We start from the raw sequence: 14,394 nt of genomic DNA, 5'->3' as shown, positions 1-14,394 counted from the left end.
TTTACAGAATCAGACTAACACGGCTACCCCTCTGATACAAATAAAGACAAACTGTGTCCTATGAACCAGCCAGCTCCCAGCAGAGCACCATTTGGGATCCTCTGCTTTACATCTATACGATGACCAAACCCTGGCATAAATGATATTTAAGTGTGTTGCCGGGTTAATACATTCTCTTAAATCTAAGAAGATTTTTTCAAAGACTTTTTGATTTAAGAGCAAAGTTTGCCTCACAAACTGCTCAGCAAGTCCTGGCATGAAGAGGGCGGTTGGCTTGCAATGGAGCTGCTAGGGAAAACGAGACAAACAACAGGCACTGGGCAAAACAGTTGCTAGGACGCCTCAGCTCCAAGGCCCTGCCCCTCCACGCAGTGCCCGCCACGCCCCTGCACGAGGCGCTCCAGTGCCCCGCCCCTGTGCATTGGCCACGCCCCAAGCAGAACTCTCAGGCACCGCCCTTTTTGCCTGGCCACGCCCCCTGCGGCCTGGCCCCGCCCCTTGCTGCGGAGCCCAGCCGGCCCCGTCCACTCGCGCAGGCGCCCGGGGGCGAGGGGGCGGAGCCTGGCTGGGAGCGCGGCGCGCGCAGGCTGGGAGCCGGAGCGGTCGGTGGCGGGTCCGGGCAGCGCCCCTCCCCCCGCTGCGGCCATGAGCTTCCTCATCGACTCCGGCATCATGGTCACGTCCCAGGTACCGCCCGGACCCGGCCCCGCGGGCGGGCGCGGACCCGGACCCGGCTGCTCCGGGGCTGTTCGGCGGGGACGCCGAGCCCCCCCCCCGCCCCCATCGCTGGGCCCCGCGCCGGCCTGGCGGCAAAGCGGCGGCGCGACAGGCCTGACCCCCGCCCCGTGTGACGCGCTCCTACCCCCCCGCGCCCCCAAGCGTCTCTCCACGTCCCCCAAATCCTGCCCCGTCCCCGGGCACGCGCTGCGCTGCGGCGCACGAGCCGGCAGCCTCCTTCCCCCCCGGCGCCTCGAGTTGTCAATTCCTGGCGCACTGCGATCCCCGGGGCTGTGGGGCGAAGGGGCTCCCCGCTGTTACAGTGGCCCGGCGTGAGAGCAGCGTCGCTGCTTGCCTAGACTGCGGCTCCCTCCCCTCTTGCTCCTGCCTGTGGGTCCCAACCCCTTTTCAGTGTCATGACTCTGCTTCAGCCGGAAAAAAACAATCAGGACTCCCCCGCCCCCCCGCCCCCGTATCCACGAGAGAAGGTGGTTGTAACCTACCCTGGACCTATTGTTGTCCCCTGTTGAGAACCTGCTGCTGTGATGTAAAGTCCACATCAGAATAAGGCTATAAAAATCTCAAAATCAATCAGGGTCTTTTAATTACTAAAACAATATTCAGCTCAGTAAAATAACCTCAGGATTGTGATTCCAAGCAAGATGGGGTGACAGGCTATTGAGAATTGAATTCCTATAACCCAGCATAATTTGCACAAATCCAAATTTGCCATGTGTGGGAGCCCATGGCAAAAGTTCAGCCTGCTGTCCTTTGAACTGTCTTACTTGGGTCTATCATTGTCCAGAGTGCTGGTTACTCATGGCCTCTCCCTCCTGCTTACAGCTTTGAGGAATCTGCTACAATTTTGCTTTCCAAGCTTGAAAGATTTTAATCTGTTTCTAGAAAGTATTTTTCGACAACTGTTGAAGCTCCCTTGATCCACCTGCAACCCAGGACCATCTCCATCTCTTTCATTTCCTCCAGTTTCCATCAGTCATCTTTCATTTAGTCTCTACTGTAGACATAGCTATCTCACTTGGAGCCTTATTAACCTCCGGCCCTACTGTCCTTGTTATTCCAGTTAAAATGGATCATTGCCCCGTTAGAGCCAAAACAATGTTATCTGGGGCGGGGGATGGAGGACAACCCACTTACTTGAACCTACCTCACTTGCTAGTTACTTGACCTATGTTTTTTCTCTTTTTTCCCCCTTATCCAGGTTTTTAAAAAATAGTGTCCTTTCCTCTCTGATTACCTCTCTTGGTACAACTTCCTTGACTGCTTTCAGTTTGGTTTTTGATCATTTCATAGTGCTGAGGCTGTCTTCTGCATAGTAATGACTTGTGCGTTGTCTCTTTGTTGACACATCATTTTCTTCTTATCCTGTTTGATTTCAGTGTGGCTTTTGGACCTGTTGATCACTGTTCTCCTTAAGCAAGTCTCCCATTCACTCATTTTCTGATTTGATTTCTTACCTCCTTAAATTTCTTCTCTTTCATTTCTGGTGGAGGCTTTGCATCATCTTCAGAAACATCAAGGTGCGTAGTTAAATTTGCCTATGTAGTCTTCTCTTCTGACCCCTTTCTTACTGGCACAATCACTTGTGGTGTGTCTTAATTAGACGCTAAACTCTTAAGATTTTGTCTTCCTGAGTGTTTGTATGGTGCCAGGAACAAAGGAGCCCTAATCTCGATATTTTTAGGTAAAAATTGATCTGTGTTTTTGATCTCCTTCTAGTCTGTATTTCTCTGCTCCTTTTGTAGGCGCTACTTGCCAGCTTCAGCCTTGGAATCACTTTATGTAGGTGACACCTACAATACTTCCTTAACTCATTCCCCAAACCTTCTGCTTGATAGTAATAAGTCTTACCTTTTTCTTACCCTTTTTCTATCAGTCACTTCAAAAACTAAAGGTCCTCCTTGTCCCGATTTCTCTGACTGCTCTCAATCACCCTCCTTAATTCATACTTTTGGTTTCATAATTTTGCTGCCAAGGCAAAAATGTTTGGTCTTCCTTGGCTCATACTTTCCAGATCTTCTTTGTCTGTAAATTTCATTCTTCTATTTCAGGAGCATAGCCAGAATTTGTCCTCAGGTTGCTCATTTACTGCTTGGTACTGTTTACTTTGTTCCTCCTTAATCCCTGCTCTCTGCATGTCAGGGGTCCATAATGCTATCAAATTTTTAATGTGCTGTAGGGATCGGGGTACTCAATAGGCGGACTGCGGATCAAATCTGGACCTCCAGACACTTTTGAATGGACCCCGAAATCTTTTTATTTATTTACTTATCATCATTATTGCTGTTATTTTTTAAATTATTGTCTCTTGTGTCTGTCTGGACCTTGACTATACCTTGACCCAGAAATTGGGACCTTGACAAAAAAAAGACTATCCCTGCTCTAGGAAGTGACACTGTGTCACTGCCATCTGTTCTGCCTTTCTGATCCTATCTGTGACATCAAAAATATCCCTTTGAAATAAATTTTAAAAAAGAATCCATGTTCTTTCTGTTCATCTTCTCTTAACTTTTATCCACGTGTTATTTAGACCGATGCCTTTGTGCCATCTGGGAGACAGGTGTGTCCTGTGGCTAGAGCAGGGCATTGGCAGTCAGGGCTCCAGAGTTCTATTCTTAGTTCTGCAATTGACTTGTTCACTTTTGACCAAGTCACCTAACCTCTGCGTGGCTAAGTTTATCCATCCCCAGAATGGATATGGTATTTATTCTACCTCCCAAAAGGGTGTTGTGAGGCTTAGCTAATGTAAGTTAGTAAAGTGTTTTGCTTTGAGAATCTATGATGACAAGCACTATACAGGTATAAGTGAAAAGCATTATTGGGCTTGATCTGTTTTCTCCCTGTAACTTTTTACAGATGAGGCTCTTGCTTTCATGTATTCTGCCTTATTTGTAACCCCCTTCCCCTCCCTCTAAACTGCTTCCCATCTTAAACTTTTTTTCTTTCACTTAAACCAGTCTTTCTAAAGCAGGGGTTCTCAAACGGGGGGTTGGGACCCGTCAAGGGGTCGCAAGGTTATTACATAGGGGGTTGCGAAATGTCAGCCTCCAGCCCAAACCCCACTTCTCCTCCTGCATTTATAATGGTGTTAAATATTTAAAATGTGGTTTTAATTTATAAGGGGGGTCACGCTCAGAGGCTTGCTATGTGAAAGGGGTCACCAATACAGAAGTTTGAGAACCACTGTTCTAAGACATTGTGAGAGAGTGTGTTAAAGCTGCTATGTAAAAATAAAATGCATTGTAGGTCTTCATTAGTCTAGTGAAAGATGATTTCTGTAATATCTGCTCATACCTAGAAGCCTAGATGCTTGTTTTGCCTCTATTTCCCACTTCCTCTGCCCCCTTTCATTGAAAAGTTGTACATTACTGGGTCTGCAGTAGGGCAGTGGTACTCTGTGTCTCAGTTACATTTCATCTCACTTAAATCTCTCCCTCTCTCCACGCTAACAGCCATTTTGGACCTCTCTGGTTATTGGATACTTGGGAACTATGTGATGAGCAGGCGCTGTAGTGCTTTGCCTTATGTGATGTTGCCCAGAAGCTTGCTTCTTCACATTTTGCAAGTTTCTTCCTAACCAATACCTTTCGGTTGGCCTCTCTTTTACAGGTGCTCTTCTTTGGATTTGGGTGGCTGTTCTTCATGCGCAAGCTATTCAAGGACTATGAGGTGAGGAGGGGCTGTTTCATTCAAACTGTAACTCTACATCTTACAGTGAAGCTGTCACATTGAAATCTAGTCCATTTAATAAAATCAGTAAAAAACAGTTTGGGGTACTTCCCCTTCCTTTGAGTTCCTCCTTTCAGCTGTATTTTTGTGGTTTTACGTTTTCCTGTTCTTAAAAAAGAATGTTTTTCCTCCCCTGTTGCTATTTGAAAAACCCACCTAGACAACAGGGGAAATGGACAATACTGGGGAAACAGTGAAAGTTATCATACACAGTGCTGTTAAATATAAACAAATTGAAAATGTAGAAAAAATATATTTATATATATATATTCCTCATCACTTTTGGTTATACTCACTGTGGGTGTTCCTCATAACAGTCGTCGGTACAAAATTTTCTCACACAGACATTATTTTTAAGTTGATAGTGTCCCTTGAATTTAAATTTTGGAAAGCTGTTAAAAAGGACAGTGTGACTAAATTGTTAGGAAGAAGCCAATGGGGAATAAAATTGTGACAGTGTAGCAAAATAGGAGGGATATGAGAGAGAGTATTGTGTAGGCTAGGAATGGCCAAAATGCAGGCCAAATGTTGTCCCACAGAGTATTGCAATACAATCCATGGCTTCCCATGTCTATAATTCAGAGTTTGGGCCAGTTGAGAGTACAGGACCCAGCAAGTGATGCACCATTTTGATTCACGTGGCCTGATGCACTGTATGCTGGAGCATGTAGGCTTTCTATGTATAGCACCTCTGTCTTAAGTACAAAGGCAGCTACAATCAGCTCAATGTTGTACAAACTGGATGTAGCCCTCTGGCTCCTTGCAGACTGCCAGCTTATCCCCTTGTTTTGGCAAGGTACGGGCACCTCAAGTGTAGACCCTGTTGTGTGCTGAGGCACCTCATGGTTTATTTCCCCTTACTGACATGTAACTGGCCAGTACTGTGTGAGGATGGAAGTGACTCCTGTCTCGTGTTTGCTCCATCACAGGTGCGACAGTATGTGGTGCAGGTGGTCTTCTCTGTGACCTTCGCCTTCTCCTGCACCATGTTTGAACTCATCATCTTTGAGATCCTGGGGGTGCTAAATAGTAGGTAGGTATGGGGGCTACCCCGCTTTCTTAGATAAAGGCCTGGCCTTCGTTTTATTCTCTAGCTACTCTAGAACTATTTCGGAGTTAATTGTCCCCATGTCAAGGAAAAGCTGTGTAGGCAACATAATGAATAGCTCAGTGAAGACATCTGAGCAGCAGGGTCATTCATATGATTGAGTATGAGGTTGGAATCCAGGAGCTGCTGAGTTCCCATCCAGTCTCTGCTACCAAGTTGCTCAGGGTCCTTAGGGCAAGGTGCTTATCTTCATGCCTCAGTTTCTCCAGCTATAAAATAAGGATTCTGTTTATACTATTTCCCTCAGGGGTGTTGTGAGGATTAATTAATGTTTGTGAAGTGCTCTGTAATTATAAAGAGCTACAGAGAGTATTTGCTCAATGCTTGATTGTGATGAAAACAGCAAATAAGATACTATGTTAATTGAAGAGTAAGAATGATACAACAGTAACTATAAATCGATGATACATTCGCACCTTATAATCAGTATTGCTCTACTAATCTAAAATGACTGAAGGCATGGACTGAGGGCTTCCATATAAAAAGAGAGTTCAAAGTATTAGGCTTACTTCAGAAGGGAATAGAAAAAGAGGATACTGAACAGAGGAATATAGAAGCTGCAAGCTGGGTGCTCCGACTTACCTTTTCCCATGATACAAGAATAAGAGTGCACTCAAGGAAATTAAAACACAACACATTTAAAATGGATAAAAGGAAATCATCTTCTCCCAATGTATTATTAATCTGTGGAATTTGCCACTGCAGTATATCAGTGATGAAAATATCTTTGCATGAGTACCACTATAAATAAGCATATATTAAATTACACTAACTAGGAAAAATAACTACAGTACCCGCACGAGGAAATAAGGAGACAGATCAACAGAGCCAGGAAAGAAACCAACAGGACTCCACTGGCCATCACATACAGTCCCCAGCTAGCGCATCATCAGGGATCTACAACCCATCCTGGAGAATGATCCCACACTTTCACAGGCCTTGGGTGGCAGGCCAGTCCTCGCCCACAGACAACCTGCCAACCTGAAGCATATTCTCACCAGTAACTGCACACCGCACCATAGTAACTCTAGCTCAGGAACCAACCCATGCAACAAACCTCGATGCCAACTCTGCCCACATATCTACACCAGTAACACCATCACAGGACCTAACCAGATCAGCCACACCATCACCAGTTCATTCACCTGCACGTCCACCAATGTAATATATGCCATCATATGCCAGCAATGCCCCTCTGCTATGTACATCGGCCAAACTGGACAGTCTCTAAGGAAAAGGATAAATGGACACAAATCAGATATTAGGAATGGCAATATACAAAAACTTGTAGGAGAACACTTCAACCTCCTGGCCACACAATAGCAGATCTTAAGGTGGCCATCCTGAAAACTTCAGGACCAGACTTCAAAGAGAAACTGCTGAGCTCCAGTTCATCTGCAAATTTGACACCATCAGCTCAGGATTAAACAAAGACTGTGAATGGCTTGCCAATTACAGAACCAGTTTCTCCTCCCTTGGTTTTCACACCTCAACTGCTAGAACAGGGCCTCATCCTCCCTGATTGAACTAACCTCATTATCTCTAGCTTGCTTCTTGCTTGCATATATAAACCTGCCCCTGGAAATTTCCACCACTTGCATCTGAAGAAGTTGTTAGTCTATAAGGTGCCACAGGATTCTTTGTTGCTTTTAGGAAAAATTGACAGGGACTCTCAGATTCTCCTGCTTTGGGGGCATAAATTGAACCTTATCTGGAATTAGGAAGAAATTTTGCCTTATTGCTCAATTAGGTGCATTATTGAGTTGCATTGGCCACTGTGGACACAGGATACTTGATTAGATGGCCCATTGCTGTGTTCTGGTATGCCAATTGCTTTTTTTATGCACATTTGTGATCTCTAGAGTAAGATCCAGTATGGGGTGTCCCAGTGTGCTGCTTTTAGGTGGGTATTATCTAGTGCAATTTAGTCTGCAGGGGAGCAGTGAGATGTGTTCAGCTTTAAGAGGAAATCTTTGCATTATGATCAGGCCCTGATCAATCTTCTGATTCCTTTTCAGTTCCCGATATTTTCACTGGAAACTGAATCTGTGTGTGATTTTGCTTGTCCTAGTCTTCATGGTGCCTTTTTACATTGGCTACTTCATTGTGAGCAATATTCGACTATGTGAGTATGCAGATTTACAGCAGTGAGATTGGTAGGTTTGAGAATTATGCCTCACAATGGAGGACAGGCATTCACAAATAGGGCTAGGGTCCTCCAACACTAGGGCCCCTCACCCTCTCCCCTGTACAGCAGAAGGGCAAAATGCAGTCCACAGACTCTTCCAAGTGCAGGAACTGTTCCCTTACAGCAAAGGTTCTCAGCCTGTGGGCTCCTTGCAGCCCAATCAGCACACAGCTGTGACCAATTGACATCCTTAGAGCCATATGAGTAGTTGATATATTGTGTGGCTGTGGCCTACTTAGATATAGAGAGCTGCATATGCAGCCCACAGTGGTAAATAGGTTTAGAACCGCTGCCTTACAGCGTGTTGCCGGCCCTAGCCCTGCTAATGAGGGAAAGAAGTATCAACAGAAAGTGGAGTCAGGGCTCTGCTCTAGCCCTGCCCAAGTTAGAACAGCTAATCATGCATATTGCATCTCCTTAAGAGATGTGGCAGCATGTGTCCTCCCAGTGTGTGCGAGCTCCAGGATCGTTTATACCTCCTTGAGGAGCAGGCTGTCCCAGAGCTCCCAAAAAGAGGCTTCATTGCATTACTCCTTGCTCTTGACTGTGCCTGTCAGGTGATTGAGCCATTTAGAGTTGGCCAGTTTCATAAGAGTTACAGTACTAGATACTGCTAGCACAGTGCCAGATCGCTCCTGTTTTAATCATCTCTACGCAACACAATCTTGAGACCAATGTAGTGATTCTGCAGCCTTTCATGAAACCTAGACACAGGAACTTTCTAATAATGCCTGTTTTCTCTCCCCTTTTCTCAGTGCATAGACAAAGGCTGCTCTTTGCCTGTGTTATTTGGTTGACATTCATGTATTTCTTCTGGAAACTGGGAGATCCATTTCCTATCCTCAGCCCAAAACATGGTGAGTTTTCATATGTATGTTTCTTTCTCCTCCTCCTCTGCAAAGATAGTGCTTCAGCATTTCACTGTCTGGCTCTTAGCAACTCTGTGAGCTGAAGTACATTCCATATCTGCTTGCTTACTCCGGAGAATAAGCTCTGAAAGTCAGGAAACCCCCATGAACCTTTAATGTCATCACAACACAGGTCCAAACAACTGGACTACTTGATTCATTTGTATTGTTTTCCCTCCAGAAAACAGTAAAAATATAGCAGGTCAGGAAGTCCTGGGTGAATCTGGAATCCAGAGGAACTTAACATTGCTTGCATTTTGCAGGGGGCAGAGTCCCCAAAATGTAAGACCTAAACGTTGACCACCATGTTTACTCTTTCTTTTCTTGCGGGTGCTAAAGCAAATCCAGGGAAGAAGAGAATTTAGAAAAATCAACACCCATTATTGAATAGTCAGTACTGAATTCTTGAGTCCTGCTTTTTGTTACCATGTTGTTCTCCAGCTCCTTTTGAAATGAGTGAGGATTCTGTGAACAGAGGTGGCTGCAGAATCAGGCCTTAAATGCTTAATGGATGAGTTCTCCCTCATTTGATGAGCCCCAGCATTGAAAGAACCCTTGGAGAAATTGACAGGCTGCGCTGACCCTATAATAGCTGAAAGATTTCACCTGTGATTCTAAAACATTTTTTCTGTCTGAGAAAGAATGCCTGATTACTTCACATCCCACTGAAATCCACCCTTCTCTGGGATTGAATACAGTATCTATTCAGTAGTGTAGAACAACATTGCACAGCAGTTTAAGGAACTGGAGGAAAGTAGTGTGTATCCCAGAGATTGGCAACCTTTGGCATGCGGCCTGTCAGGGTAAGCCCCTTGGCAGGCCAGGCTGTTTTGTTTTCCTGCCGTTTCTGCAGGTTCGGCCGATCGCAGCTCCCACTGGCTGCGGTTTGCCACTCCAGGCCAATGGGGACTGCAGGAAGTGGCAGCCAGAGTATCCCTCGGCTGCCGCCGCTTCCTGAAGCCCCCATTGGCCTGGGACGGTGAACCGCTGCCAGTGGGAGCTGCAGTCGGCCGAACCTGTGGACGCGGCAGGAAAACAAAACAGCCCAGCCCACCAGAGGCTTTCCCTGGCGGCCTGCGTGCCAAAGGTTGCTGATCCCTGGTGTATCCATTTAAAGCTGCAGGAGGAGCTTGGCTTGGCAGAATGTAACCACCCAACTGGAATTTGGCCAGGGCACTGGAGCTAACCCTCTTAATCTATGTGTAAAAGTGCCATGGAATCTTTGACCACTGGAAATTTCAAGAATCTCATTTTTTTACATCTACTCTTAAAGACAGCACTTACAGCCACATGGTGCCCCTTAGCACCATATGCAGGCATTGGCACAGAGAGACTATAAGAGAAGAGCATCCTCTGTTGCATCACCAGTGTGATTAGTATACACTTAAATTAGTTTTCCACTCAAACTTTTGTTGCCCCCCATTCTGACTTTATAAAATGAACACTTTTTGTATGTCACCTCTCTGATCACTAAAGGAAGAGTGCTAGGAAAAGCTTGGGATATCTTGCTTTAAGCAACACGTCATTTTTAAAGGCATCTATATTTTACCTGCTCCCGTATAACAGCATGTGGGGCAAAAGGCCAATGTATTGTTGCTCTCTAACTGGTGTAAATCTGCATGTGGCTGCACATGACTCTGTGGTCAAGCCCCTTTTGTTAAGGCCCTTTGCTATTGTTTTCATCATTTATTTCCCTTCCCTGAAGCATGAAATGTGGCCTGGCTCTCAGCCACCTCAGCTTCACAATCATATAAGCTCCAAATGTGCAGTGTATGGCTGCTGCTTTGTATCTCATTCCCCAAAGGTAAGTGGTGTTTACTAGTCCATGGTACCAGATTTCTATGAAAACGTGTGTGGTTGTGGCTGGCAATAGAAAGTTGGGCAGGACAAATGAAACATAGTATTTTAACCACCTTGGTTGCAATGCAGAACCTTAATCTGTGTTTTATTGCAATGCTAATATAAAATGCCAGCGTGACAGTTCATGGCAACTGCACACGTATTCCCCCTCCATGGTCCCTTGAGGGCACCCATTACGGGCTCCTCAGCAGTCACCTCTTTTGCTGACCTCTCCTGACCAGGGTTTTCCAGGCTGCACTGTTCCTTGCCTACACTGAGTTCCCCTGCAAGTCAGACTGCCTAACCAGGCCTGAGTCTGCTCTTTGCTCTCTCTTCAAATGCTATGAACAATGTAATGGCCAGCAGTTGTAAGTTACCATGCGGCACTTTCTAAGCCTCGTGTGTATTTTTAAGGTGAACGCATAACAGAGGAAAATATATAAAAACAATGAAAGCTCCCATATACATATTAAAAGCTTACCAGCGCTCACCCATGAGTCTTATGGGGCCTCAGTAGGCCAAAGATCTTCCTACCCCTGCCAGGAAGACTAGTGTCCCCCTTAGACAGTAGGTTCTGTCTGTTTGCTGGATCAGAAGGAAGGCCCTGAGTCAATTTAAACTCAGGCTATTTATCCTAAAGTCCTTTTTTTTCAATCTGTTGGCCTCTGGAGAATCCAGTCTGAAACAGTATATGTGAGCCTCTCTAGGTTGTTGTACCTCTCTGGAGGTTTTAAAACCTGAGTGAATTTGCCTAATCACCACCCAGTGTACCAGGAGCTGAGGTAGCCCTGCCTCATGGAGTGGAACACGATCATACTTAAACCATTCATGTAAAACAGTGGACCCCAAAGGTACTGCTTGGAGTTGTAATATCTCCCCCATGAAGATGTTACATACAATCCTGTTTCACAATAATACTTAAATGTATTGCCCTAAGTCTTTCAGAAATATTGCAGGAAATTGCCATATCTGTTACAGATAGCACCTCTGGTAGTCTCTGTATCCACGAGATGGATATAGCACAGCCAGCAGCAGCATAAGCTTCCCTCTACCCTAACGCCATGCCCTATAAGCATGTGTCAGATCTGATGTGGCAGGATCGCTTCTACAAGAGAGGGGCCAGTTTTGATCTTTGTAGACTCGTCAATTCTTGGTCTTTTTGCTGAAAATGATACCCTTGGTGCCATATGTGCTAGTTGTAAGAGTGGGCTTTGTGACATGGACAGATGTCTGCCAGAAAGTAAACTAAGACCACCAAGCAGCCATCATATGACAAAAATTGGTCACTTCTGGGCTAGTGATTTAGAACGGAAGGGTAATGTGTAGCCCATTCCTACAGACTCTGTTTAGTCTTGTTTAAAAACAGGACAGGAAATGCTGAGAGTTTCACATACTTCCCTGGGAGAACATTCTCTTCCTCCTCTCCCCACCCCCTGCCTGTATGCACTTTGAATCACCGCTGGTACCTGGACTCTATAATATATATAATAATGGAGATATCCTATCTCCTAGAACTGGAAGGGACCTTGAAAGGTCATCGAGTCCAGCCCCCTGCCTTCACTAGCAGGACCAAGTACTGATTTTTGCCCCAGATTCCTAAGTGGCCCCCTCAGGGATTGAGCTCACAACCCTGGGTTGAGCAGGCCAATGCTCAAACCACTGAGCTATAACTCCCTCTGAAGGCAATTAGTTTGGCTAAGTAATTGAATGAGTACTATATTCTTTTATGAGGACACCAAAGTGTAAAGAAGTACAGTAAAAGCAACCCCTTACTTATATTGTCTTCTCCTTTTCAGGAATCCTGTCCATAGAGCAGCTCATCAGCCGAGTGGGTGTGATTGGGGTGACACTCATGGCTCTGCTTTCTGGATTTGGTGCTGTTAACTGTCCGTACACATACATGTCCTACTTTCTCAGGTAACCACAGCCTCTTGGAATTTTATTCTATACACTCCTTGAGATTTTTTCCTTCTTCCCATGTGTGCGCTCTCTCGGATTCCCCTAGGACACTGCCCAGGTTTGGCCCTGGGCCTTCCTTTCCCGTCCCCCCAAGCCTGCTGATTCTAGCTGTCCCATCTACACTGCAAGACCCCTTCCATCACTGATGTATGCTGTCCTCACATAGGCTCTTCAGTTTCAATTTGTTTGTCCCACATGCTTGTCCTTGTTCACATTCTCCTTGGAGTGGAATACCAAGGCTAATGGGGTATTGTGTGTATGTTGCAGGAATGTGACAGATGCAGATATTCTAGCCCTGGAGCGCCGTCTCCTACAAACCATAGACATGATCATCAGCAAGAAGAAAAGGTGAGGAGAACAGAGCAGAGTCAAGATACTTTAATGCTGTTGAGGTTAGCAGATTGCAGGGATAATGTGTTCTTGGAATAGCCAAAATCTTGTCTGTCAGGAGTGGGAAGTAGTTGCATAACTGTATCAGATAAGATTCCTTGCTCTAGTGCAATGTTTCCCAAACTTGGGATGTTGCTTGTGTAGAGAGAGTCCCTGGCGGGCCGGGCCGGTTTGTTTACCTGCCGCGTCTGCAGGTCCGGCCGATCGCGGCTTCCGCTGGCCGCGGTTCGCTGCTCCAGGCCAATGGGGGCTGCTGGAAGCAGCGGCCAGTATGTCCCTCAGCCCACACTGCTTCCTATTGGTCTGAAGCGGTGAACCATGGCCAGTGGGAGCTGCGATTGGCCGGACCTATGGGCGCGGCAGGTAAACAAACCGGCCCGGCCTGCCAGGGGCTTTCCCTACACAAGCAATGTCCCAAGTTTGGGAAACACTGCTCTAGGGAAACAAGTGTCCTGAAGGGGTTAGAATGGTGTATTGTAGCAGTCATTTCATTGCCTGAAACAAAATCCGTTCTGTTCCATTACAAACCTAGACCCTGATCTTCTCAAGGTCCCTTCCAGCTGCACATTTTTAGGATAGGGAGGAATTAAATAGTTAGAGGTTCTTTGTTATTGGACAACTTATCCTCTGTGCTGTGCTGGGTGTCACAAAGGCTAATATTTTGAGTTGGGAGAGAGGGGTGCTTTAGCTTAAAATAATTATCAATGACGTTGAAGAGGGCTTGATGCCAAATGTGGCTCTACTGGCTGCAGATACAAAAAAGGAGACCAGTAAACACAGTGGAATCATAGATTGCATTGACAATGCTATGAAAAGGTTTCAGCTTAGGGTTGGATAAGTGGCTTATGCATTTCAGTGCAGTGAAATGTTGAAGTAATGAGGCTGGGAGCCAGCAGTGATTATAGAGATTATGTTGTAGTGTAAATGGGAGCATGAGGGACAATATACAGCAGATACTTTTGTATTTGAACCAGTTCTTGAAGTCTCGTACAAATGGTCCAAAGCATCAAACAGTCCCATCCTGTAATGGCTTTATGTGATTCTGCTTTATGAAAGCTTGTCACACAGCCCCGTAATGACTACCAGAGTGCAGCAGTTCTCAAACTTCACTGCACCGTGACCCCCTTCTGACAACAAAAATGACTACATGACCCCGGGACCAAAGCCTGAGCCTGCCCGAGCCCCTCCGCCCCAGGCAAGGGGGCCAAAGCCAAAATCCAAACCCCATCACCCAGGGCTGAAACCCTTGGGCTTTGGCCCCAGGCAGTGGGGCTTGAGCTTTGGCTTCGGCCCTGGGTTGTGGGTTCGGGCCAGGGCCCAGCAAGTCTAATGCCAGCCCTGCTGACCCCATTATAATGGGGTCATGACCCACTTTGGGGTCCTGACCCATAGTTTGAGAACTACTGCCATAGAGCATTGCTTTATTCAGTCTAGTCCTCACAGCTCTGGGGAGAAGGCAGTTGTACAATGACACAGGTGCTCAAAAGGAGAGAGGCATTTGGTGGGTTGTGTGCTCACTAAAAGAACATAAGAATGGC

At 46.0% G+C, this 14,394-nt stretch overlaps 1 protein-coding gene across 1 annotated transcript in view; it reads left to right on the top strand.

Moving 5' to 3' along the window:
• The first annotated feature begins 540 nt into the window (after nt 1-540).
• GPR89B (G protein-coupled receptor 89B) overlaps nt 541-14,394 on the top strand; it is a 29,756-nt gene continuing 15,902 nt past the window's right edge. The window contains exons 1-7 of the mRNA XM_039520850.1: nt 541-687; nt 4,345-4,404; nt 5,394-5,497; nt 7,591-7,697; nt 8,516-8,617; nt 12,304-12,424; nt 12,734-12,814. Of these exons, the coding sequence (XP_039376784.1) occupies nt 646-687; nt 4,345-4,404; nt 5,394-5,497; nt 7,591-7,697; nt 8,516-8,617; nt 12,304-12,424; nt 12,734-12,814 (617 nt within the window). The 5' untranslated portion in view covers nt 541-645. The remainder of the gene's footprint in view (nt 688-4,344; nt 4,405-5,393; nt 5,498-7,590; nt 7,698-8,515; nt 8,618-12,303; nt 12,425-12,733; nt 12,815-14,394) is intronic.

The sequence above is a fragment of the Mauremys reevesii genome, linkage group 1, assembly GCF_016161935.1.
Source record: "Mauremys reevesii isolate NIE-2019 linkage group 1, ASM1616193v1, whole genome shotgun sequence".
Lineage (NCBI taxonomy): Eukaryota > Metazoa > Chordata > Testudines > Geoemydidae > Mauremys > Mauremys reevesii.
This window is presented reverse-complemented; position numbering and strand designations above follow the sequence as displayed.